Source organism: Denticeps clupeoides, chromosome 10 (assembly GCF_900700375.1).
Source record: "Denticeps clupeoides chromosome 10, fDenClu1.1, whole genome shotgun sequence".
In the NCBI taxonomy this organism is placed as follows: domain Eukaryota; kingdom Metazoa; phylum Chordata; class Actinopteri; order Clupeiformes; family Denticipitidae; genus Denticeps; species Denticeps clupeoides.
In genome coordinates, this window is record NC_041716.1 from 14,311,019 (window position 1) to 14,333,094 (window position 22,076).

The 22,076-nt window shown below is 42.6% G+C and overlaps 3 protein-coding genes and 1 pseudogene across 5 annotated transcripts; 2 read left to right on the plus strand and 2 right to left on the minus strand.

The window, feature by feature from the left end:
- Window positions 1–380: 380 nt before the first annotated feature.
- Window positions 381–2,597, minus strand: LOC114798046 (transcription factor HES-5-like; annotated as a pseudogene).
- Window positions 2,598–4,248: 1,651 nt separating this feature from the next.
- draxinb (dorsal inhibitory axon guidance protein b) lies at window positions 4,249–8,809 on the plus strand. The gene is made up of 7 exons (XM_028993808.1): window positions 4,249–4,294; window positions 7,166–7,542; window positions 7,644–7,756; window positions 7,983–8,076; window positions 8,154–8,246; window positions 8,334–8,423; window positions 8,525–8,809. Exons 1-7 carry the CDS (start codon window positions 4,290–4,292, stop codon window positions 8,635–8,637), a joined length of 885 nt encoding a protein of 294 aa, XP_028849641.1. The 5' UTR covers window positions 4,249–4,289; the 3' UTR covers window positions 8,638–8,809.
- Window positions 6,871–21,963, minus strand: rnf207b (ring finger protein 207b). Of its 3 annotated transcripts, XR_003751041.1 has the most exons (19): window positions 21,767–21,963; window positions 21,457–21,647; window positions 20,394–20,526; window positions 20,163–20,307; window positions 19,996–20,077; window positions 19,824–19,899; window positions 19,447–19,572; window positions 19,276–19,322; window positions 18,027–18,099; window positions 17,817–17,885; window positions 17,603–17,671; window positions 17,402–17,520; window positions 16,768–16,945; window positions 16,412–16,597; window positions 15,896–15,947; window positions 15,706–15,823; window positions 15,522–15,608; window positions 15,148–15,382; window positions 6,871–7,476 (listed from the first exon to the last, which is right to left on the minus strand). XR_003751041.1 is itself a non-coding variant. In XM_028993806.1 (18 exons), exons 2-18 carry the CDS (start codon window positions 21,645–21,647, stop codon window positions 15,220–15,222), a joined length of 1,914 nt encoding a protein of 637 aa, XP_028849639.1. In that variant the 5' UTR covers window positions 21,767–21,963; the 3' UTR covers window positions 11,431–15,219. The 3 variants fall into 3 exon arrangements, 2 of the variants coding, with proteins under 2 accessions (XP_028849639.1, XP_028849640.1); XM_028993806.1 differs by lacking the exon at window positions 6,871–7,476 and having other exon boundaries at window positions 11,431–15,382; XM_028993807.1 differs by lacking the exon at window positions 6,871–7,476 and having other exon boundaries at window positions 11,431–15,382; window positions 15,522–15,605; window positions 21,767–21,962.
- On the plus strand, window positions 10,284–15,139 carry icmt (isoprenylcysteine carboxyl methyltransferase). The gene is made up of 5 exons (XM_028993809.1): window positions 10,284–10,526; window positions 10,756–10,844; window positions 12,896–13,065; window positions 13,172–13,389; window positions 13,480–15,139. Exons 1-5 carry the CDS (start codon window positions 10,308–10,310, stop codon window positions 13,660–13,662), a joined length of 879 nt encoding a protein of 292 aa, XP_028849642.1. The 5' UTR covers window positions 10,284–10,307; the 3' UTR covers window positions 13,663–15,139.
- Window positions 21,964–22,076: the final 113 nt, after the last annotated feature.

Here is a 22,076-nt window from a genome sequence, read left to right on the forward strand (position 1 = left end):
CTCATGGTGTCTTGCAATGTTAGTAAGTGGGATTTGAACCTTGGTCTTCTGGTTCATAGGTGAGTGTGTTACCCACTAGGCTACTACTGGTAGGGTGTTTCTGGGTGTTTGGGACAGTCCACTGACTTTTGCTGTGAATTAAGAATGGAGAACTGAGTGGAGTAGACTAAATCCATAGAATTAATCAATTATCCAGTGAAAGAGTTTTCATGATAAGCTGAGATTTTATTTTACCAAAGTATTGGAATACTTTTATTTAATTTAAATATTTCATATAACCTCTGCTGCTAAACAGCAATCAGCAGTAAAGTTTAAGTTGATTGCATGATAACATGCACATTTTAACCATCTCAGAATAATGAAATGTTTTTTAACTGTAAACAAATCAACAACATGTTGCACGACGTAGATAACACTCACATTCACTGCAAGTTCATTTGACCCTTTTGGGTCACATACAAACTCTTAATGTATAATATGTAATGATAATGTGTAACAATCAGTTTAAATAGCTAAACAATACCCTTTAAAATGTAAATGTAATAACAGTCTTATATGATAAGACAAATGAATACTGACAATACATCAGTAAGAAATAACATTCTGCATACTTTCTATTAATGAAAGTTGATCTACGTTCTGCAAGAGCAGAACAACAGGAACACAGTTCCTACATGTTTAGAATTACTCCGTGTGCCCTTCTCAGAGTGGCACGCTGAATTCTGTTGGTCCAGGTGTACAGAGTCCACACGGCTCTACCAGGGTCTCCACAGAGGCCTGCAGGCCGGAGTTGGGTCTTTGCTGCTGCTGCTGCTGCAGAGCTGGGTGTCGGGCTGGAGCTGGCCTCTCTGCTGGAGCTGGCTCAGCAGTCTTCTGTGGGACTGCGTCTGCCCGTCACCCCGAGACAGGAAGTGGAGCACCTCCTGCACACACCTGGAGTAGCCTGCATCAGCGCCAGTACTGCAGGGCGACTGGATCTGCTGCTGCTGCTGCTGCTGCTGTCTCAGGAAGTGCACGGTCATCTCCAGGATGTCAGCTTTCTCCTGCTTTGAGTCGGGGTGTTGGAGGAACTCCTGGCCCAGGAGAGACTTGAGCTTTTCAATGCAGCTGTTGATGCGATCTCTGCGCATTTTCTCCACAATGGGCTTTCTCAGCTGGAGAGAGAAGAGGGACGAGTTTAGAAACACTGTAACCTGTCTGTAATGGTATAAGAATTTTTATTCCAAGATTTACATTTGCACAAGTGTGAAGAATTAAGATGTTTGCATTTACCTTATTAGTCAGAGCTGGAAACTCTACAGCATAGGTGACTGGTCCAGTGATGGTGGGAGCCATGGCTGCGTCTCTGCTGTTGTCTCTGTGAGGAGCAGGTTGATCTGAGCTGTGGTCTGTGTGTCACGCTCCTTCTCCTATTTATACCCCCAGATCACCATATGAATGTGTGGGTCTTGGGCTTGTTGGAGGTTCTCACAGTCTGCAGCCAATGGGAGGGCTTGGCAGAGCATTGAGCAGCCACATGTTCACTAAAGTGCTTATTGCCCCTGGACAATTGCCCTCTCTTCTGGGAGCAGGTGTGTGTGTGTGTGTGTGTCACTGCAGGGTTTATTAGGCAATGGGGTCTTCTACACACAGGCGGGGTGTGTGTGACAGTGCGGGTGTCGCTTGGTGTCCTGTGATGCTGGGAAAGTGGTGACCTCGTAAATTGATCCCACTCCCTCTGATATCAGAGTGTGTGTCTGAGAGTGGATCCAGTTTCCTGGTGCAGTAATCTCATTTCTTTACAGGGATCCAGACCTTCCGGGAGGGATTTGATGAAAATAATTTAAGAAATAAATTATTTACCATAATTCATGCTACATAAGTTATAAAATTCTATCATATTTTTACTCTATATTTACCCCACACATAACACAGTCAAACACTCACACACACAGCTCTGGTCCATCAGCTCTGAGTGAACGTGGGAGAGTCAGTGCCGTAACACTTCCCACACGTCTGTGTTAATGACACCAAGCCACCACACAAAGGAAGTGTGCCCCCTCCACACAAAGCCTCTGTTCACACATTGTTTCCCACACAGCGTTGAAGAGACGGCAGAAACCAGGCAGGCTTGCCATCTGTAGCCCTTGCACACCTCCAGCCATGAAACCAGCAGCCTGGTCATCTAAACATAAAACAGGAACTGTACTAATAAACTGATATAAACATATAAAAAATAATATATTTTATAAATCTAATCTAATCTAATATAATCTAATATAATATAATATAATATAATATAATATAATATATGCTCAAATTTCTTGTTTCTTGCCATGATTACATGCAAAGTGCCAATAATCATGGAAAAATTTCACTCAGAACGTGAAATTTGCAACTTTTTAAACCTTTTGCTGAGCTCTCCCAGCAGATGTTTGACAACAGTTTCCCACCACATTTCATTCTGAGCGGACAACGGGAGTGATGTCTTTACCCCCTTACAAAGGCCTCGGATTTATTTCCCAGCCACTTGGACGTCACATGATTGACAGCGGACAACGACTGCTCCCACTCCCACCTGCTCGCTGCATTTCAACCAATTGTGTCACCCAATTCATGCTCGTACCATTGTCAGTGTGCTGTGTTCTGATTGGTTGAGGAGTGTGAGAACTTAAATGATATTAAAATTCAGTGAGCTCTGTATAAATACAAGGGAAAGATTGTGCATCTTCAGACATTTTGGCTCCAGTCTACAGACGGATCTTCATACCAGCCATCTCTTCACCATGAATGACTTGCAGAAAAGGTACGGGAATTTAACTTGTATGAATTAAATATTTCTGATTGTTTAAATGATGGAAGAGCCCGCGTTCTAATGTTTCATGCCCTTATTCCCAGGAGTAAGATCCTGAGTCTGGAGAGGAAGTGTACCAGTGGTGCTGAGAAACTTCGGACTGTCTTGGAGACCCAGCTGCAGAATGGTGTCCCCAACGCTGACATCTGGGACAAGACTGTATCGTTTTTCACATTAAAGAAGGCTTTGCTGTTCCACAATGGCTACACAAGGCATTCAAGAGACACCTTGCGCCTGTTCCCGTCTCCCGCTGAAGATGTGGCTCCACTCTGCATCCATCACTGAAGACCTGACAGCACATCAGGGATGATATGAACCCCCCAATTCAGATCATCTGAATGTGAGGATCGGTTCACTATGTGATTGTGAAACTTGATTTGCACAAAAGCTGAATAGAATATGTATTGTCATAATATGAAATCTCTTTGGTCTTTTGTGAAGACGAGGCTCCTGAAAGGAAAAATCCACCATACTGTGGATTGTTATTGGTCCTTAAGTGGACTGTAGTACTTGAATTGATTGTTTCATAGGAGCTGAGATTTGTAAACTATGCAGGGAAACTCAACATTTCCAGTATTTGTTGAAAAGAATCCCTTAAATGAATGCCATATTCCTTGAAAAAAAGGAACATTTTTGAGTTGCACTTTTTTTTATTATCAAGTGCATGTATATGTTATGCATAATATGAAACTACATGTGTGTTCTTACATGTGTCAGTTGTGCTTTTGTCTTATATAAATACACTCATTTATAACATTCAATTGTGCTTGTGTCGTAAGTGATCAGTTTAATACAACAGTTTCGTCTATTCCTGTACTAATATTTTATTTCAATTATCAGCGTTATCTTTTATCTTTAATATCTGTCACAATTTAACATATGTAAATTGCACTTGATTCATGTACACACACAAATCACCAGTTTTATGTGGCCAGATTAATGCAAGGTCGACACTTCATTAAACAACAGTCTAACTCTCTGTAACTCTGATGACAGAGGTACTCATTGTCAAATAATGGATTTATTTGTTTACATGTATATCGCCATCTATAGGCTGTGATGAAAAAATATGACACTTGTGTTTCGACTGGGAATTATTAAGGATTGTTAACGCCACCTACAGGAAGAGCTCGACTTTTTTTCCCAGTACTGCACATTTTATATCTTAATGTAAATCCATTGTAGTGCAAATGCTCCTGCTGATTTTTTTCTGTCAATGTGTATTATAAAGTATGTAAAAGGCAGTTATAGACAGAATTAGAATTTGAATCCTGATTTGGATTCAGACTGGATTCAGACCAGCATGTGTAACAGTTTACGGCGTAGAGTCCATCTATTCCTGCAGTTACACCCCTGGAGCCCCGCCCCTTTCACATCGCCTGTCTTAGTTACCGCGCACTCAGCATCAGGACCATTCCTCCAGTGCGCACACTGACTCGAAGCTGTAACCCTGTATATGAGGTAAGGACATATTCTAATATTTTTCTCTAATCACTGCAAATAATCTGAAAATAATGTCCAGTCGGATTTTACACTGATGTGACATTATATTCTATGTATTAAAGCGCGTGTTCTGCATTGCTTTTAGGCATTTATGTATTCTCCTTTCCTCTTGAAATCTTTAATCAATTTAGTTTAATGTATTATAACAGATCATGTTGTGATTGTATCCATATCATCCCAAGTAAACAATCTTGAGGAAAATAGTGGATTTTCCAGAATTAAATCAGGTGCCAGAGCAGTGGACTACATTTTTTAAACACCCTACAGGTTTACAGAGGGAAAAACATACATTTTGTCTATAGTACATTAAAACATAATTCAAGTGCCACGTGTTCCCACATGCATTAATCATGTTAATGTGTATATAATGACGAAAAGAGACTTTAAATTAGAAACTTCCCAGCCTGGTGCCAAAAATTATGCTTGAGGGAACTATTTTGCACAGCAAAGGGGGTCATTTATTTAAAAGAGACTATGAAACAGACAGAACACTGTCATAATGAGATAAACCCTTGCAACAATCAGTGGTATGATGATGAATGTGCATGTTGGGGTTGGGTTATTGGGATTTCTGCTTGTGTTTTGCACCTTTCGTCTGGGAGCTGTAATATACAACATGGTTTTGGATCATAAACGGACGAAGCCTGCAGCGTTCATTTCAAAACTACCAGTCAACAGGCTGCAGCCATTCTGCTGTGGATGTGTGAAAGTGCCATGCTCAGCCATTATGCCCCAGGCACACTTTACCTTTCAAAGAGGGAGAAACTGTGTAGGGAGTAACAGTTGCCCAAAGCTCAATTTGTACATACGCTAAAGTGAAATGAAGATGCAGGTTTATGTGGATTCAATGTTCCTGATGGAGATGATCCACTTTTCATTTTTTCACTTGGTTTTGTCTGATTTGCTGGGCAAATACCATACTCCACCAGAGCAGCGGCATTTGTGGTTTGGATTCCGACCATATTGTGCATCTGTCACATACAAAATTGCCATAGTAGATAGTCCTAAGGTGGTGCCAGCGGGCCAAGTTGATCCAGAAACTCTATGCATGTACTGCCAGGTACAGAGACTAATTTGTCATTAACTAGACTGTTTAATCTTATGGAATATCATTGACATACAGTACAGGCCAAAAAGAATGGACACCTTCTCATTCAATGTGTTTTCTTTGTTTTCATGACCATTTACATCGGTAGATTCTCACTGAAGGCATCAAAACTATGAATGAACACATGTGGAGTTATATACTTAACAAAAAGTGGAGACCTGGCCTCCACAGTCACCGGACCTGAACCCAGTCGAGATGGTTTGGGGTGAGCTGGACCGCAGAGTGAAGGCAAAGGGACCAACAAGGGACCTCTGGGAACACCTCTTGGAGAACCATTTCAGGTGATGACTTCTTGAAGCTCATCGAGAGAATGCCAAGAGTGTGCAAAGCAGTAATCAGAGCAAAGGGCGGCTATTTTGAAGAAACTAGAATATAAAACATGTTTTCAGTTATTTCACCTTTTTATATTAAGTACATAACCCCACATGTGTTCAGTCATAGTTTTGATGCCTTCAGTGAGAATCTACCAACGTAAATAGTCATGAAAAAACACATTGAATGACAAGGTGTGTCCAAATTATTGGCCCGTACTGTATATAATCATTTACAAGGCCATAATTCTAATTAACCTTAGATACTGGAACATGTTGACCTCCAAACAAAACGACCATGAGTCGGCCTAATGTTTTAATTGGTCATGTTCATATGACAATGTTGTCACATGTTCAGGCAGTTTAGTGAATAAAGTCAGACATCAGCGATGCCCAGTGTTAAGACCTATTGGTGGAAGATACTAACATCAGATGAAGCACACCTTAGATAGCGGTGGTGTCGTGGTCGAGGGATGGAGTCAGATGGAGGTTACGCCCAGAAACGCCTGAGGACAAAGGTGGCATGTAACCCTTACCTGTTGCTTATTAAAGTGAATGGGAAAGAACCATTTTTCTGTATGATATATAAAACTTGTGTTGGCCTGCTCCTGGGGCTTCTCCCCACGAAGGGAGCCAGGGCGTGGTATTGTGTCCGCCAATAAAGTGCATCTTTACAAAAAACTTAGTTGCTTTCTTTTCATTCACCCAGCTTTTGTTTTATTTCCATTGCTTTTTAAGGCACCACTCTGAATTTTGAGTTAGTACCAGAGCTGACATTGATGATAATTGCGAAGGCATCTCCTTATTTAATCCACTTTGATGCAAATCCTCTGCTACTTATCTCAGGGCCCTGCACCGCCTGGCCCACTGATGAGACGTTGGAAATAAAATACAGTCAGATTAAAGAAACTTGTTCTGTAAAATCATGAAGCACAATTTTTTATAGCTTTTATTCAAATTTCATTATTTCAAATGCATAAACTCAGTTTGTTCAAAACCTTGCCAACCAGAACTATTAGACATTTAATTATGAGCAAAATTATTAAAAATTTGTATTTTATACTTCATCATACTTCATAAACGTAGTACCTACTTGGGATTAAAGGATTGTCTGATGTTTCGATCTACAACAAAGGGCAGTGGTGGCCTAGCGGGCATGGAAGTGGACTAGTAATGGAAGGGTTGCAGGTTCAAATCCCAAACTGTCAAGGTGCCACTGAGGTCCCCTTGATCAAAGCACCGTCCCCACACACTTCTCACCGGGCGCCTGTCATGCTGGTTAAAAGCAGAGCTCACATTTTGTTGTGTGCTGGACTGTGTGTCACAATGACAAAAACAATCAGTGTGTGAATGTGCTAGTAGGTTCACACCACTTGTCATTTCTAACTGTTACTCCTTTTTATATTACAGAAGGCCTCTGCTGCTTAAAATGGCGACTCTGTCCTGGTGCCTCACCGCAGTTATTATCTGTTCTGTTTATGTGATGAAGGCCAGCAGTGAAATTGTACAGAGGACCTCACATACACTTGGTGGGGTGGCTGACAAAGGGACAACCGGTACTCAGCATCTGGCCACCACAGAACACCGACGAAGAGACAGTGGACATAAAAATAAAGCTGACGTGGTGCAGGGTAATGGAAGCGGAGCTCCAACACTGGTTTGGTCTGTGAATGATGGGGCTGAAGATGAAGGTCTGAGCCCAGTCAAGCTGAAGGTGGGCCCTGCAGGTAAAAGAGAGATGGGAACTGGTCAGAGGAGGGGGAGTGGAAGAAAACATCACGTTGAAGGTTAGGAGTTGTGCTCTACTGTTCTCTGGCAGCTGCCATGCACAGCCATACAAAAGCTGACTGATGTTTCCACCCTGTACCACTTCGCTGTTGTTTTGCAGAGTTTGAAATAGACCTGAGTGATGCGTCTGAAGAGCAGAAGTACAGTCGTCAGTCTTTTCCCCATCCTGGTCCTGAAGAAAATCCTGTTTCTGGTGTGCCACGGACAAATATGGTAACTTACTGCCTGTGACCCATTTATCAGACGCCCTTAAAAAGAGTGAATTACAATCAGCAGTCTTGCTCAGGGACACAATGTGGGGTTTGAACCTGTGACTTTTTGAACGTCTGGTTCATAGGCTACGGGTTGAATTTTCCTTTATAATTACTAGATAATTATTTGTGGATATAATTGGATTTAATTGGTGTTGTATGTATTAATTCTAATATTATTACTTAAGCAGGAGGGGGACATTCCCGCTCTAAACTCAACGTGGCCTCACTCGACTGAGCACACAAGACCATCCAACACCTGGACGTTCTCAGGAAATACAGGTGCAGGCGACTTTGCTGCAATAAATCCGTTTCAGTGTAGGCATGACACATTCTCTGCAGTGTATTTTACATTGCAGGGAGAGCAAACAAGAACCTGAAAACTAGAAGAATATCAGGACGTCAGGGGGGAATGTCTGAGTCATGTGATCATCATCTGGACTGCTTCCCTGGTCGGCGTGCCCCATCTGCCTCACTTTGTCCATGGTAAGGAAAACCCTGTTGCTGTTTCTCTGACTTTGCTGCTTTTCCTGCACCAGGGTCCTGTTGTGATCTTAGACGGCACATCTGTGAACAGCACAACCGCGGCCTTAACAACAAGTGCTATGATGACTGTATGTGTGAAGAAGGTAAAAACATAGTTGTATGTTATCATGTGTCACTGACAACTATTCTTAAATTAAAACATTGTTTTTTCTTTGTCTAAAACTAAGTTAACATTTTTTTTCAGGGCTTCGATGCTTTGTTCATTTTCATCGAAATTCACATGTGTCTCAAAAAAAAGGTCGCTGTGTGGAGGCAGATACTGGACACAGAGGGCAAGGGGCATTAACACCCATCTAAAGGATTCCAAATAACTGCCTTTTGGCAGCTTGACCATCTATGCATGGCATGGGTTTACATATACTGAGTTTATCCTAATTCTATAATATAATGTTTCATATTTGTGGACGGCAGTACTATGTTGCTGTGGTACATTTAGACAGTGGGCAAATAAAAATATGCATGCATGCGAGGTGCACAGTTTTAAGGATTGTTCCGATCTTTGTTATGCTATATAGTTACATAGAATTTTTATTTAATTACATTTGGTCGTTTAAAAGAAGCATTGGTTTCAACATGTTTTAAGTCTAGGGTGATTAAATCCCTTAATTATAATTGAATGGCTGCATGTTTTGAATCTGTATTTGTTTCATCCCATGAATTCATTTTAGCTGCAGAATTATATTCTCTGTGTAATCTTTTCATCTGCTCATTCAATTTTTATTCAGAAACATAATTAAGTCATTTACAAGCAAGGAATGAAGGCTTTTGTTCCCGGCATGCCAGCTACTTAAAAATATTAATGAACAACACTAGAAATGCTGAGCGCTGTATTTGAACACATAGTGGTTTGAGGATACCACTGAATACGAATTGTACTCAGCACATCAAAGGAGTTTTTGTGCTTTTATTGGGCTATGGGAGACCATAAGGAGCTTTAGTTCCCAACACAGACAATATTAATTCATGGACATATGGATAAGCTTAGTCTTTTTTTCTCAGCATTCTTTGAGAATAGAATTGTTCCGAGGCGGGCTAAAACATTTGGGCAGCAGACTGAATGCCCTTTGTGGGTAGTTTATGAAAGCCAAGGTTTTTTGTTCTGAAAAACCCCAGTGATATGTGGCAAGCAGACTAAAGCTGTCACCGGGCAGCTTTGGCCATGGGAAGGTCTGCTGGGTTCTTCTGTCGCTGTTATTAAAACCTTAAATCTTCTGTGAGGCCTCCATTTTAATCTTTTTGCATTAGCTCTGATTCCTTGCTCATCTTGTATGTTCCTGTCTTAAGGAGCTCTGGATGTAGCTCCCTGGAGGAGCATATCACTGTGGCTGTGTAGCCTATAATGTGGATAAAATGGATCAAACACAAATTTGGTGGCCTTTTAGACTACATTTTGTTTGCCTGCTTTGCATGATGATGATGAATACATGTTTAAAATATGTTATGTCTATAATATGGTCTAATGTAAATGTAAATGTAATAAAATAATGAATAATTCATTTTTTTATTTGCAGCAGCTGCTTTGTTGTTTTGTGGTGTGTTACAATGGGGGACTGGAAATTGTGTTTGGATTTTAATGTTTTTCTCAATGTGTGTGGTGATTTTGCCAATATTGTGGATTAGGTTTGACTGAAATATGCATGGCTGTAACCAACATTTTGGTAATTTAATCTAACAGATTAAATACAGTACAAGTATGTTTAAATAAGCATGACTGCCATGTAACAAATACGGGTTTGTTCTGCTGTTCGTTAAATATATTTTATTTTATATTATATATTTATTATATTTTAAACAAACATATAACATCTGTATTATAGGTTGAACGGGGAGGTTTTTCACGCCTCATTATTACAGCCTTTTGGCGCCACCTGGTGGGCATAGGAATAACAAATAAGGAAATGGGAGGAGTCAACAGCGATCACACGAAACCTCGCGAGATCTCGTTGAACGATCGCTCGGTTTTCAACATGGCAGGCAGTAAGTTGGTGTTAGAGGGGAGAGTAAGTATTTTCAGCTTTTTATGTGGCCTCGGCGTTATTATCATTCCGTTTGTAGCCGCGGCAGCGGGTCACGTCGACTGGATATTCGACTACCTGACTGGAGTGAACGGGAAAGTCGCTGTTATTTTGCATCTGACCGTAATCAACGGCTTCCTGCTGCTCATATACAAGGGACCTCTATATAAGGTGGGTCAACCATGCATCAAGACCAGAGCATCACATGATTTTAACTTTGTCTCACTAAATCCCCTTCACGTTGTGAGAAAAATATACGCACCACAGCTCGTGTTAAAATGCCAGATTAATCCCATTACGGCTGCCTCAGCCCAGTTTATTCTTGCTTAATTGGATTTGGCCAGAGGAGGGATGGGGGATGCATGCAGGAGCACTAATTCATGTCCTCAACTTGTCGCAGGTGGCTGTGCGCGCCTGTTTCCTCGGGTTTACCTGCGGATGTGGGTTAATTATAAGTTTTGCCGAAACAACCTGGACGCACTTTGGCTGGTAAGTGCCCAGTCACGTCATCGGCCGGATGCTGGTGGCAGTCTGGTGCCAGTGGTCACAACTGAATCATGTCCCTGTCATCTGTACTGCATTGTCTGTCATTGAGCCAGTGGCTTACAGAACTTGTCCACTGCAGACAGGGATCTTCATCCCTAGATCCCTGGATGCCAGTGTACAGGAAATCAGTGCATTCCTTCATGTTTAATATTTAAATGCACAAGAATACAGCACTGGCACATACAATATATACATACACATATGTATATATTGGGGCATTGGTTGAGAAACGGACCCGTAATCGGAAGGTTGCCGGTTCGGATCCCGAAGGTATGGCCAAGGTGCCACTGAGGTCCCCTTGAGCACCGTCCCCACACACTGCTCCCCAGGCGTCTTTCATGGCTGCCCACTGCTCACTAAGGGTGATGGGTTAAAAGCAGAGGAGACACTTCGTTGTGTGCACTGTGTGCTGTGCTGCAGTTTTTCACAATCACTTCACTTTCATATTTACTTTCAGCATAAATGAGTACATCCTCTTTAAAAAGTACGAATTTAATCAGTAGCTCAATGAACAAAAGAACAATTTCCAGAAATTTCACAAGGCTGGGTTTTATTGAACACTTGTTTAACTCCATAGCATGAAATTAAGGTTAAAAATATAACTTAGATCACAAAATCTTCAGTTTTCCTAAAATTAGTTGAAGCAAAAATAAATACACCACACAACAAAAACAACTACATCTAGACTTTTGCAACATCTTATCTTTTTCCATTCTTCAAGAATGACCTCTTAGAGCCTGAATGCTGGATGGAGAGTGATGCTCAACTTGCCGCTTTTCTCAGCATTCTTTGAGAATAAAATTGTTCCGGAGCAGCTAAAACCTTTGGGCAGCAGACTGGATTGTGGGTAGTTTATGAAAGCCAAGGTTTTTTTGTTCTGACAAAAATCCCCACAGGTGTACGATAAGGTTCAGATCAGGAGACATACTTGGACATTCAATCCCCTTCATCATGTTCTTCTTCAGAAATGCAACGGTAGCTTTAGATATGTGTTTGGGATCATAGTCGTGTTGGAAAAGTGCGCGACGACCAAGTGCACGGAGTGATGGCAGCATCGTCTCCTTCAGTATAGAGCAGTACATTGTTGAGTTCAGGATACCAATGAAATGCAGCTCCCCAACACCAGCAGCACTCATGCAGCCCCACCATGCAACCATTAGTTCCAAATCACCAGTAGTCTTCATCTCTTTCAGAATGGGCCCTAGCAAAACCTAGGCATGCTTTTTTGTGCATGGGCTTTAGGAGAGGCTTCCTTTGCGTATGGTGTCATGGGAAACGGTCACTCCAGTTTGGCTTTCTACTGCTTTAGCTAACTGCAGTGAACTTGCATGCCGAAGACGCTCCTGTCGAGATGTTAACTTCCGTGGATGGCCTGGATGTCTCTGTAAGATGGTTGCACTTCCATCTTTCTTAAATTTTTGGATCCCTTTTGCCACAGTATTTTGACTGATATGTAAAGCTTTGGTGTCCTTCTTGTAGCCCTCACCTTGTTTGGCGTAAAAGTAATTTCTCTTCCATGTGGAGCAATTGCTGACAGCATGAAATGGGAAGGGCTCTTCTTTAAGTCACCTGTCTGCTGGACGCCTCTTAAATACTCACCCCTGGTTGAATACCTGTTTATCCCAATTTTGTAGTCTTAAGTGCGGCTTTTCTCCTAAGACTATTATTGGGGTGTACTCATTTTTGCAACATGGGCTTGAATGGATTTGTTAGAAAAATCACTTTTTTTTTTAGTGTGTAAATTAACAAATCTTAGCAATCAATGGCCCACATTTGTGAGAGTATTTTGTAGTATGGTATCTCACCAAAAATGTTGATTCTGAAAGGTACTAAAGGTTTTCTGATAAATGTAGTGGGTGCACTCATTTATGCTGAGCACTGTATGTGTATACGAGTATATTATTCTCAGTGGTTTAATTGGTATTTATTTAAAATCCTACACGATTATTAAGGGTTCACATTTGTCATGATTGTGTATTATCATCGTCCTGCAGGTACATGTGCTCGCTGTCCTTCTTCCACTACTCCGAGTATCTGGTCACCGCCATCATTAACCCCCGCAGCCTGTCGCTGGACTCCTTCCTCATTAATCACAGTGTGGAGTACACTGTAGCGGCTGTCTCGTCCTGGCTGGAGTTCACCCTGGAGAAGCTGCTACTCCCAGGTGGGTGTGCTGCTCGTCTCTGTCGGGTCACGCGCGTTTATCTGTCGTTTTTTTGCACAATTTAAAAGTGTCTCGTGATTCTGTGGCTTTTGATTCCCTGTTGCAGACCTGAAGCAGCTGCCATGGCTGAGCCTGATGGGGATGTTGATGGTTGTAGGAGGAGAGTTCCTCAGAAAGTCGGCCATGTTGACGGCGGGCTCCAACTTCAACCATATTGTCCAGAACGAGAAGGCGCAAACCCATGTGCTGGTCACCAGTGGCGTTTACTCTCTGTTCAGACACCCCTCCTATGTAGGGTGGTTTTACTGGAGCATTGGTACCCAGGTACAAATTAGACATTATTCATTAATGTCACGCATTTGCATATGGTTTAGTGTTTCATGCAAAAAATTGTGTGTGGTGCCCGTTTCCCAGGTGATACTGTGTAATCCGGTGTGTCTTCTGGGCTACACATTAGCAAGCTGGCGCTTCTTCCGAGAACGTGTGGAGGAGGAGGAGATCTCACTCATCCATTTCTTTGGAGAGGACTACATAGAATACAAGAGGAAGGTGCCTACTGGTCTTCCCTTCATCTCAGGCATAAGGATGGGCTCGTAGGACGCCAGAGGTCAAGGTTGAACCCCTGACGCATTCTGGGCACCACTGACTGTCACTGTGAGCGAGGGCTGCCTGGTGGTCTTCACTGGGGGAGTCCCACAGGACCAAGATCGTGGTACAGGCAGACTGGCACGGAGATTTTTGTCTTGGACGCTGCCCTGCTCTGAGTACAGCGGAGCACAACAGACACGCAATGTCTCCTCCCACCCCCGGCACCTCACACTGTGTCTGCCATCCACATCTCACTCCATCTCCTGTTATGTCTTAATGTATTATGTCTTCTTAGTCCCTCTAAAAATGTCCCTCGTTTCCACTTTTTATTCTTTTTTAATCCATCTACCCTGTTTGCTCTGCTTTGATAAGAGCCACTATAACACTGCAGATTTTAGACCCTGTTGGCCATTTATAAGGCAAGTAGATCTGTGGGGTGGGGAAGGGGGGTTAACATTTGGTCTTCAAGAAGAATTGACACAAACCTGTCTCCTTAAGGCTTTGAAAATCAATGTGAAGGATTTAGGGGCATTAATATTTGCACTCCCATCAGAATATTAATATAAGCATGTTTTCACATTCACTTATGCTAGTTCTTTTTTTCTAAATGAAATTTCATTTGGACCAACTTCAGTTGCCTCTGATGAGTATTCCATAAGGTTCTTGGGGAAAAAAAATAGCCCTGAATGCGGAGAACAATCACCTTCCTAAACCTATGTAGCTAGTAGATTTAGTTATTTTCCCTTTTCTATTATACTGCACTGAAACACTGGAAATGTGGCTGCGGCATTACAAATATGCGCTAGATGTTTCATTAAATGTGGCAGAATATGCCATCTGCCATAGTGACCAAGGAGCAATAGTCTTAACCTGGCCTGTGATCAGAGACGCTGTCTGAAAATCTACCAAAAACCAACACACTGCTTTTCATATTTTCATGCTGTTCTTTCTTCAGGGATCATTACTGGAATTCATTCATCATTTCATCTGACTCATCATGAATACATATTTAAACCCAACAAGACACAAGTAGCAGAGTAATGCTGTAAGCGGTTTGAGCTTGATGTGGTTTACAGTTTCTACACATTTGAAAGAGAAATACTGTAAAAGAAGATCTGATATTTAACCCCTGTGTGGAGTTCACCTCTGTGGGACCCATGCCTGTGTTTAAAATTATGCAAATTGTTGTTATAATTTAATCCTGCAATTCCTTGAGTTTGGCTCATTTCCTGTGAAAACGTGTGTACATGTAACACTGTACACCATCCCATAAACTGGACTCCACACAAGGGTTAAAGATATACATATGCTGTTGGAAATGAGTGCATTTAATTTGTGAGTTTTGTGGTTTGATGCTGCTGATAGATGGTTGAACAGTGATATCTGAGACTGTATTGAGGGCAGAAGGGTAGTCTGGGAGGTTACTGACGTGCTGTTACTCATATTTGCAAAATAATAATAATTAAAAAAAAAAGTTGCCCCAAAACTTCTAACCATTTTTTATCTGATGACAGAACTGGGATTTTGAGGAGGGGGTTACTGTGAACTTCTTTTCCTCCAGTGGTATCAAAGCGGGATCTCCTTTCGACTTGCTGACAGCTCTGCAGGGCCCTTCTGCTTGCTGAGTTTGTAGAACTCCTTGCTTTTGGGGTTGGACTCATCTGATGATGCAAGGGTGTGGCTTTCCAGATCCTCGTGGCCATCATCTCCAGCACGTGTGAGGTCGTTTCTAGTGCAGGCAAACAGGAGAGATGCCTCTTTTCAGCAGAACTCTTTTACTCTATAGAACTAGGAGAATGAGCATAAAGCATTTTTAAAATCTCTAACAAAAGGAGTGTATTTAACTAAGACCATAAAAATGAGCTTGCCTGGTGCTGCTACTGCTGCTGTCCTCATAGATCTTCAGCATTGCCTCTGTCCGGTCGTCCTTTGATTCCTTGGTTTCTTTGATCCTGCTTAATGAATACACTTTCTTTTATCTGTTCTTGTAAAAAGACACACAGGCTCTAAAATTTTAACAGAATTAGGCTGGTCTCAGTCTGTTTTCAATACCTCGGCTCAAGGCGCTCTTTGACTTTGGAGATGGAATGGATGTAGGGGCCGATCTGCCGGGCAATGGTGGTCAGATACGAGTTCTCCTGCTTTAGTTGAATCAGATCATGAAGTTGAGCTGGAAAAAGAATACCCAAAGTAAAAAAAGAGCCTTCAGCAAGATGGCTGCATGTTTAATGATGTAGCTTACCTTCATATATTTCCTGTTCGTTAGCAACCCTCTGAAAGGTCTCCTCCCAGATCTGGAAGAGAGGCCAAATGATGAAACAATATCCCACTCATAGGTCCTCAAATAGCATTTAGTTGTCTGAATTAGGCACTGTGATGGTAAAATAGTACACATGAAATGACATGGCTTCAATTTCTTTGGCAACAATTTGTTAGAGAACCAAGAAGCGTTGGCACATTAAGATTTCTGACTGAATCAAATGAAAATTTGTATTGTAAACATTTTTTTACATAATTTAGCAGACGCCCTTGTCCAGAGTGACTGGACACTCTGGACAGTAGTTACAGGGACAGTCCCCCTGGAGACACTCAGGGCTATGTGTCTTGCTCATGGACACAATAGAAAGTGGCTAGTAACTGTGGTCACAGTTTCAAGTGTGTTACCTAAAAGGCTACTACCACCCTCATCCAGTATTCAAAAACAATATGACCACTTAGTGCTTACTACATTATTCAAACATAACCATGAGATCTTCACCTCTTCGAACATATTCCTCATGGTTTCCACAGAGGAGTACTCGCTGGAGATCAGTCTGTCCATCTGCATGGACCTGTCCAGGATCAGGCTCATGGAGTCGGTTTTGATGAGGGAGTGATGCTTGGTCAGGTCCCTGTGAATCTCCTGCACATGGTCCTTCAGTTTCTGAATTTCACCCTGAATAGCCTGGGAAACAATTACCGCACAATTTCTCTTATTATCATTATTTAATGAGCAGTCATTTTCTTGCTAAATAAATCACTTATTAAATGTATTAATTTGTGTCAAATGTGACAGGATCTATATAAGCAGATCAGTAATAGGGAAAAAAGCCAGAACCTAGACCTCATTCTCACCCGGTACTTGTTCTCGTAGCTGCGACAGTGCTCTGTGAAGGGGGTTTCGTCCCCGTCGGCCAGTAGGACCTTAGTGCTGATGTAACGGTGTGAGGTTGGTTTCCTGACCACAGAGGAGCTCAGAGACAAGTAACTCGCTGCAGGGGAGTGACAAGGCACTGACAGGGATGACTGCAACCTGGAGGAACAGTGCAGCCATGGGACCATGTGCAGATCTCTTTTTAAAATGTATGGCCATAAGTGAAAGTCAATGTCACCGTGATACACTGAACGGCACATGATGCACACAACGAAATGTGTCCATTCTATCCATTTAACCCTAAATCACTAAATTGCACACAGCAATAGTAAGCAGTGGGCAGCCATGAAAGGCGCCCGGGAGCAGTGTGTGGGCAGGGAACCTTGCTCAAGGGGACATCAGTGGCACTTTTGGAGGGGACATGGACACCCTGACCGGCCTTCTGCTACCCAAACCCATATACAACAATCAGAATCAGAACTCTTTCAGCAGGTGCCATTATAACAAGACAACCAATGCTATTCACTTCACATTTCAGTGGTCATAATGTTGAAGTGGATTGTGTATGTTTGCAAATGAAACTGAGCAGTAACAGCCTTAAAAAGAAAGACTTACAGAGAGCTTGAACTGGCCATTCCTGATACACTGCCTGTGACGGACACCGACCGACGCTGACCCAGAAACAGCAGAGGCTCTAAGCAGCGAGCAAACTCGGATCGATACTCTGTGTGAACCTGCCACAGGAGCACAAGAGGGGACAACCACATAAGTGTAAATGCCTAAGTCCACCGCAAACAGTAAGCGTCAAAGGCGTACCTTACTGCTCTGAGCAGGCCGCAGGCGGTGGGGGAGCTTCACAATCTTCTTCAGCCTCTCCATCAGTTGCTACATAAATGAGTCAAACCGTTTCTTAGGGACTAACATGTGCTGGGGTGACCAGACGTGTCCCAGGAACACGTCCTCTTTTTGATACATGGAGCTGCAGCTTCCCCCATCCAACACCACAATAAGCAATAGCATTTCTACTTACATAGCCCATATCCAGAAACTCAAATTTATTGGCAGAACTCAGGAACGCAGAGCATGTGACAAGGTGAACCTGAGAGGCAACAACGGAAACACCACAGTGCTGTTAGGTCCAGTACTCAGAGCTCTACAAGTGAAAACATGTAGAAATATATGAACATGTATCCAGCCTGTATATCAGAAGGTGACCATGAGTATACCATGAGGTTCTTACTTGGAGGGTGGGCAATAGGGCAGAGAGGTGAGACAATTGCTCCTTAAATGCTTTTTCTTTCTCCTCATGCTGACTGCAAAGAGAGACCATAAGTGAACATCCCAGAACTGGACTTTTAAACAGCAATACACTCACCAGCCATGAGGAACCTGTTCACGCATCACATGCTCATAATTTCATTCCCTTTGCATGAGGCTGTTCTTCAGTAATCCACCCCAGAGCCCTGTGCATAAAGCAGTGGTCTCAGTTAACTATTTTTAAACCAGTGTAACAGGATTGGAACATAGATGGAACATGATTGCTTTCAGTATTGATGTATTTGGCTCTGGCACGGTTTCCTGTTTTGATACCGCTTCAGCAGAACACTGGGAAAGAGTGTGGGTTGAAAACAGATGTCCTTGCTGAACCAATATGTTTCTCACAGAAACAATGCAGAACAACCGTCCGGTTTAATACTCTCAATTGTGACTATTCAACTATGATTATTGTTCTGGTTTCTCCTGAGAAAAATGAAAGCTGCTTTTTCTCTTAGCAAGATGAAAACCCAGCAGTTGGAGCCCAATGGGTGCAAGAATAGGTTCATCCCACCACACGGTACATACACCATCACTCACACAGTTATACCAACTGTTAATTTGAATATCACCAATCAGCCTAGTGGCCATATCTTCGGGAGGAGGGAGGAAACCTGAGAAACCTTTGCAAACACAGGGAGAGCCTGAAAACTCCACACACACAAAGCTAGGACCTGGATTTGAGCTCATGGCATTGGATGGTTGGGTCAAGATTAAAATGAACATCTTGAAAATCCAATAACTAGACCTGGTTTATGCAAGCCCACTAGCCCTTCCAAATGTAGTTTCTGCACTATTTCCAGTTTACATAAACACATTTAAGAACCGGTAGAATGAACAGGCTGGAACTCCAAGCATGTCTTCTGAATTGCACACAGCAAGAAGTGTCCTCTGCATTTAACAATCACCCATATTGAGCAGTGGGCAGCCATGACAGGCGCTCGGGGAGCAGTGTGTGGGGACGGTGCTTTGCTTTCGGGATTCGAACCGGCAACCTTCTGATTACGGGTCCGCTTCCTTAACCGCCAGGCCACCATTGTCCACTCTTTCATGTGCAGTTTATATTGACTGTACTAGTGCTTTGTTGGCAGAAGGACAATGGAGGACAAATATCCAGGCTGAAGGCCTGCGTCATTACCGTTGTTTGTTACTGAAGCGTTAAAAGGAAACGTCACCTCTCAGCAGCCTTCAGCAGAATCTTCTTTCGCTCCGCCAGCTTCTCCTAAAAATGAAAACATATGGTACATAGGCTGAGTCAATGTTCTCCATGGTGCAGTTTCTAGTCGGTTTTATAGTGTATAGTGCAGTGTTCATCTGCTTTGCTGAAGCCCAGCGTGGCCACTAACCTGCATGCTGTTGAAGAGTGTGCAGATGGCACTCTCTTCCTCTTCCAAATTTGCTCTGACCTCATTGATCATGGCTTTCAGGAGAACGATGGCCTCGCGTGCTGACGTCTGCAGCTCCTTCACAGCCTAAAAGATGTTGTGTTCACATGGCACAAGGTCGACAAACTTCATGCATTGTTAAAAAACATTATTGGTTGTCCAAGAAACCTAGTGGGTAAGACACTCGTCTACGAACCCGGAGACCACAGTCACAGGTTCAAAGCCCATTCACTACCATTGTGTCCCTGAGCAAGACCGAGTGTCTGTGGGGGGACTGTCCCTGTCACTACTAAATGCCATTCATGTAAATGTAGATGAAAAGGTAAAACAACACTTACTAAGACAGCTTGGTCCAGTTTTTCACAGCCTTGCATATATGCTGTTTCAATATCAATGCAGTGCGCTCTGTTCTCACTGAATGTGACACACACATACACACGCTGAACAAAAGCTGCTAAGAAATTCCTTCATACAAAGACTAGTGTCATAAAAGGATCAGATGCCACTTACACCTGCATGTCCCTGAAGCAGTTGATGCACAGCATGGACTTCTTCTCTGTAGAAAACATGATATAGAGCTCTCCGTGGAGAGCTGAGGAATCACAGTCACTTCAGATCAAAAGTCATCGCAGAACAATGAATAAATAGGATAGTGAAGGTTTTTTTTTCATACACACCACATTTTTTATGGGCTTCTTTGGTGCGCTTAGCCAAGGACACAATCTCATGGCGTGAGAACATCTTGGCCTTGTGGGTGCTTTCTCTGCACGCTGTGCAGAGTGGCTGACTACAAGTGTTGCAATAATACATTGCATCTGCATCCTGTTGTCGGGAGACAGGAGAGATCCCTCCATTTGGTTCCATAGTCACTCCCATTTCATCATCTGATGACGAGAAAGCTGTGGTACCTGTTTCTTGCACTCCAGATCACAGTTGGCACACTGCACCGTCTCCTCACTGTCCGTGGAGTTATCCACCAGAAACTTCAGCAGACGGTCTTCTGGGGGAAGCCCGGTGATGCCTTTCACAACCGACTGGTTCCTGCCGCAAAACAAATCCGCCTTTGGAATCATTCATGAAGTTAAAGAAAGACAGTAGCGAGGTTTCAGCTGTGAAAGGTTTCAAACCCCACTTACTACCATTGTGTCCCTGAGCAAGACACTTAACCTTGAGTGTCTCCAAAGGGACTGTCCCTGTATCTACTGATTGTGAGTCTTATTTCATTGTCTTCTGTTCATACTTTTTTCATAGCAACAAGGACGCAAATAGCTACGCTGTGAATTCCTAGATAGACGAGAGCGTATGCTGAATGTGTCACTGATAAAAATAGCCTCAAACAATGTTGTAAAGGACAAGAAGGGTTTCTATTTATTTAATCATGATAGAAAACTTCAGTTGCCCAGCAATCATAACTATGATATTTTCCATTTTAAAATGACATCAGATCAGAAAATTAGACCAGATTTGTTTTCCAGCATGGGTGCAGAATTGTAGTGTCACTTTCTCTATCCACACAGATGGTAGATGGATAAAAACATTCCTCTTGACAGAAGGCTCAGATCAGCACAGTGTGTGTGTGTGTGTGTGTGTGTGTGTGTGTTTGTGCGTTTTTTATTTATTTTTTGGTGTCATAATGGCTTTCATTTAGCAGAATATCACATCTCTTCAAATGCAAGCTAAAACCCAAGCTGCTTTTATGTCCCAGCTGTTCATTTCTTCTCAGGTAATCCCTGCTGCGCCATCTGACCGCTCCCTGGCACAGCCAAAGTGAGACCACACAAAGTCATCAAAGCTGTCCCCTCATCATAGTTTGTGCTATAAACCGGATCCAAGAGAGTCTGAAGGTGAACTGCCACTTGGGTTCACATGGCTCTAATCACAAGCGTAACAACGCTGAATCATGGACTGTAATCCTTGGCCACAATTACGCTATAAACAGTACATTTCAGTTTAACCACACAATAAACTTACCCACACAAGGGGCAGGTAAGTCGGCTGTCGATGGCTCTACCTCGTAGGCAGCTGGCACAGAAAGTGTGATAGCACTCAAGCAGGCAGGGGTCTTCGTATTGCTCGTGGCACAAATGGCACACCAGCGGGTGGCAATTTGCACTGTCCAGGTCAAAAAGATTATCCAATGGGGAGAAGATTCCCCCAGACATCTGGAAATAAAGGACGATCTGTGAAACCTAAAAAGTCTCTCAGAGATACATTAAATAAAAAGTCGTTTGATGTTTGTAAAGTAAAGTGTACAAAGAAAATATATATGGCAGCGTGTTACCTTACAGGAGTCCTGTCTAGTGTGGCAGCTGCCGGTGTGAGTGACATGCTGAGGTTATGACATACAAAGAACCACAATGCTGCCTCTGGGAGGGTGGGCAGCATGTGTCCAGGCCCAGTGTCCGATAACAAATGAGAAACCAGACACCTACCTCTCTTCTGCTGGCAGGAGACTAAAATAAACCAGCTCTCAGTTCATTCACAGCATCCCCAAGACACACACTGAACTACACTACCATAGTATCTAGTTCAGCACATAGTATCTAGTTCAAACACATTTTTGAGGTGTGGAGATTCTATAATGTTTTTCT

Excerpts from the sequence above, each read along its gene's own strand:
- draxinb (XM_028993808.1), top strand. Across the intron at positions 7,543-7,643 it reads AAGAAAACATCACGTTGAAG|AGTTTGAAATAGACCTGAGT; the intron begins GTTAGGAGTTGT and ends GTTGTTTTGCAG. Across the intron at positions 8,424-8,524 it reads TGACTGTATGTGTGAAGAAG|GGCTTCGATGCTTTGTTCAT; the intron begins GTAAAAACATAG and ends ATTTTTTTTCAG.
- icmt (XM_028993809.1), top strand. The coding sequence starts at position 10,308 with ATGGCAGGCAGTAAGTTGGTGTTAGAGGGGAGAGTAAGTATTTTCAGC. Across the intron at positions 13,066-13,171 it reads GGAGAAGCTGCTACTCCCAG|ACCTGAAGCAGCTGCCATGG; the intron begins GTGGGTGTGCTG and ends TCCCTGTTGCAG. Across the intron at positions 13,390-13,479 it reads ACTGGAGCATTGGTACCCAG|GTGATACTGTGTAATCCGGT; the intron begins GTACAAATTAGA and ends CCCGTTTCCCAG.
- rnf207b (XM_028993806.1), bottom strand. The coding sequence starts at position 21,647 with ATGTCTGGGGGAATCTTCTCCCCATTGGATAATCTTTTTGACCTGGAC. Across the intron at positions 20,527-21,456 it reads CTTACCTGCCCCTTGTGTGG|GAACCAGTCGGTTGTGAAAG; the intron begins GTAAGTTTATTG and ends GTTTTGCGGCAG. Across the intron at positions 19,573-19,823 it reads AACTGGACCAAGCTGTCTTA|GCTGTGAAGGAGCTGCAGAC; the intron begins GTAAGTGTTGTT and ends AACATCTTTTAG.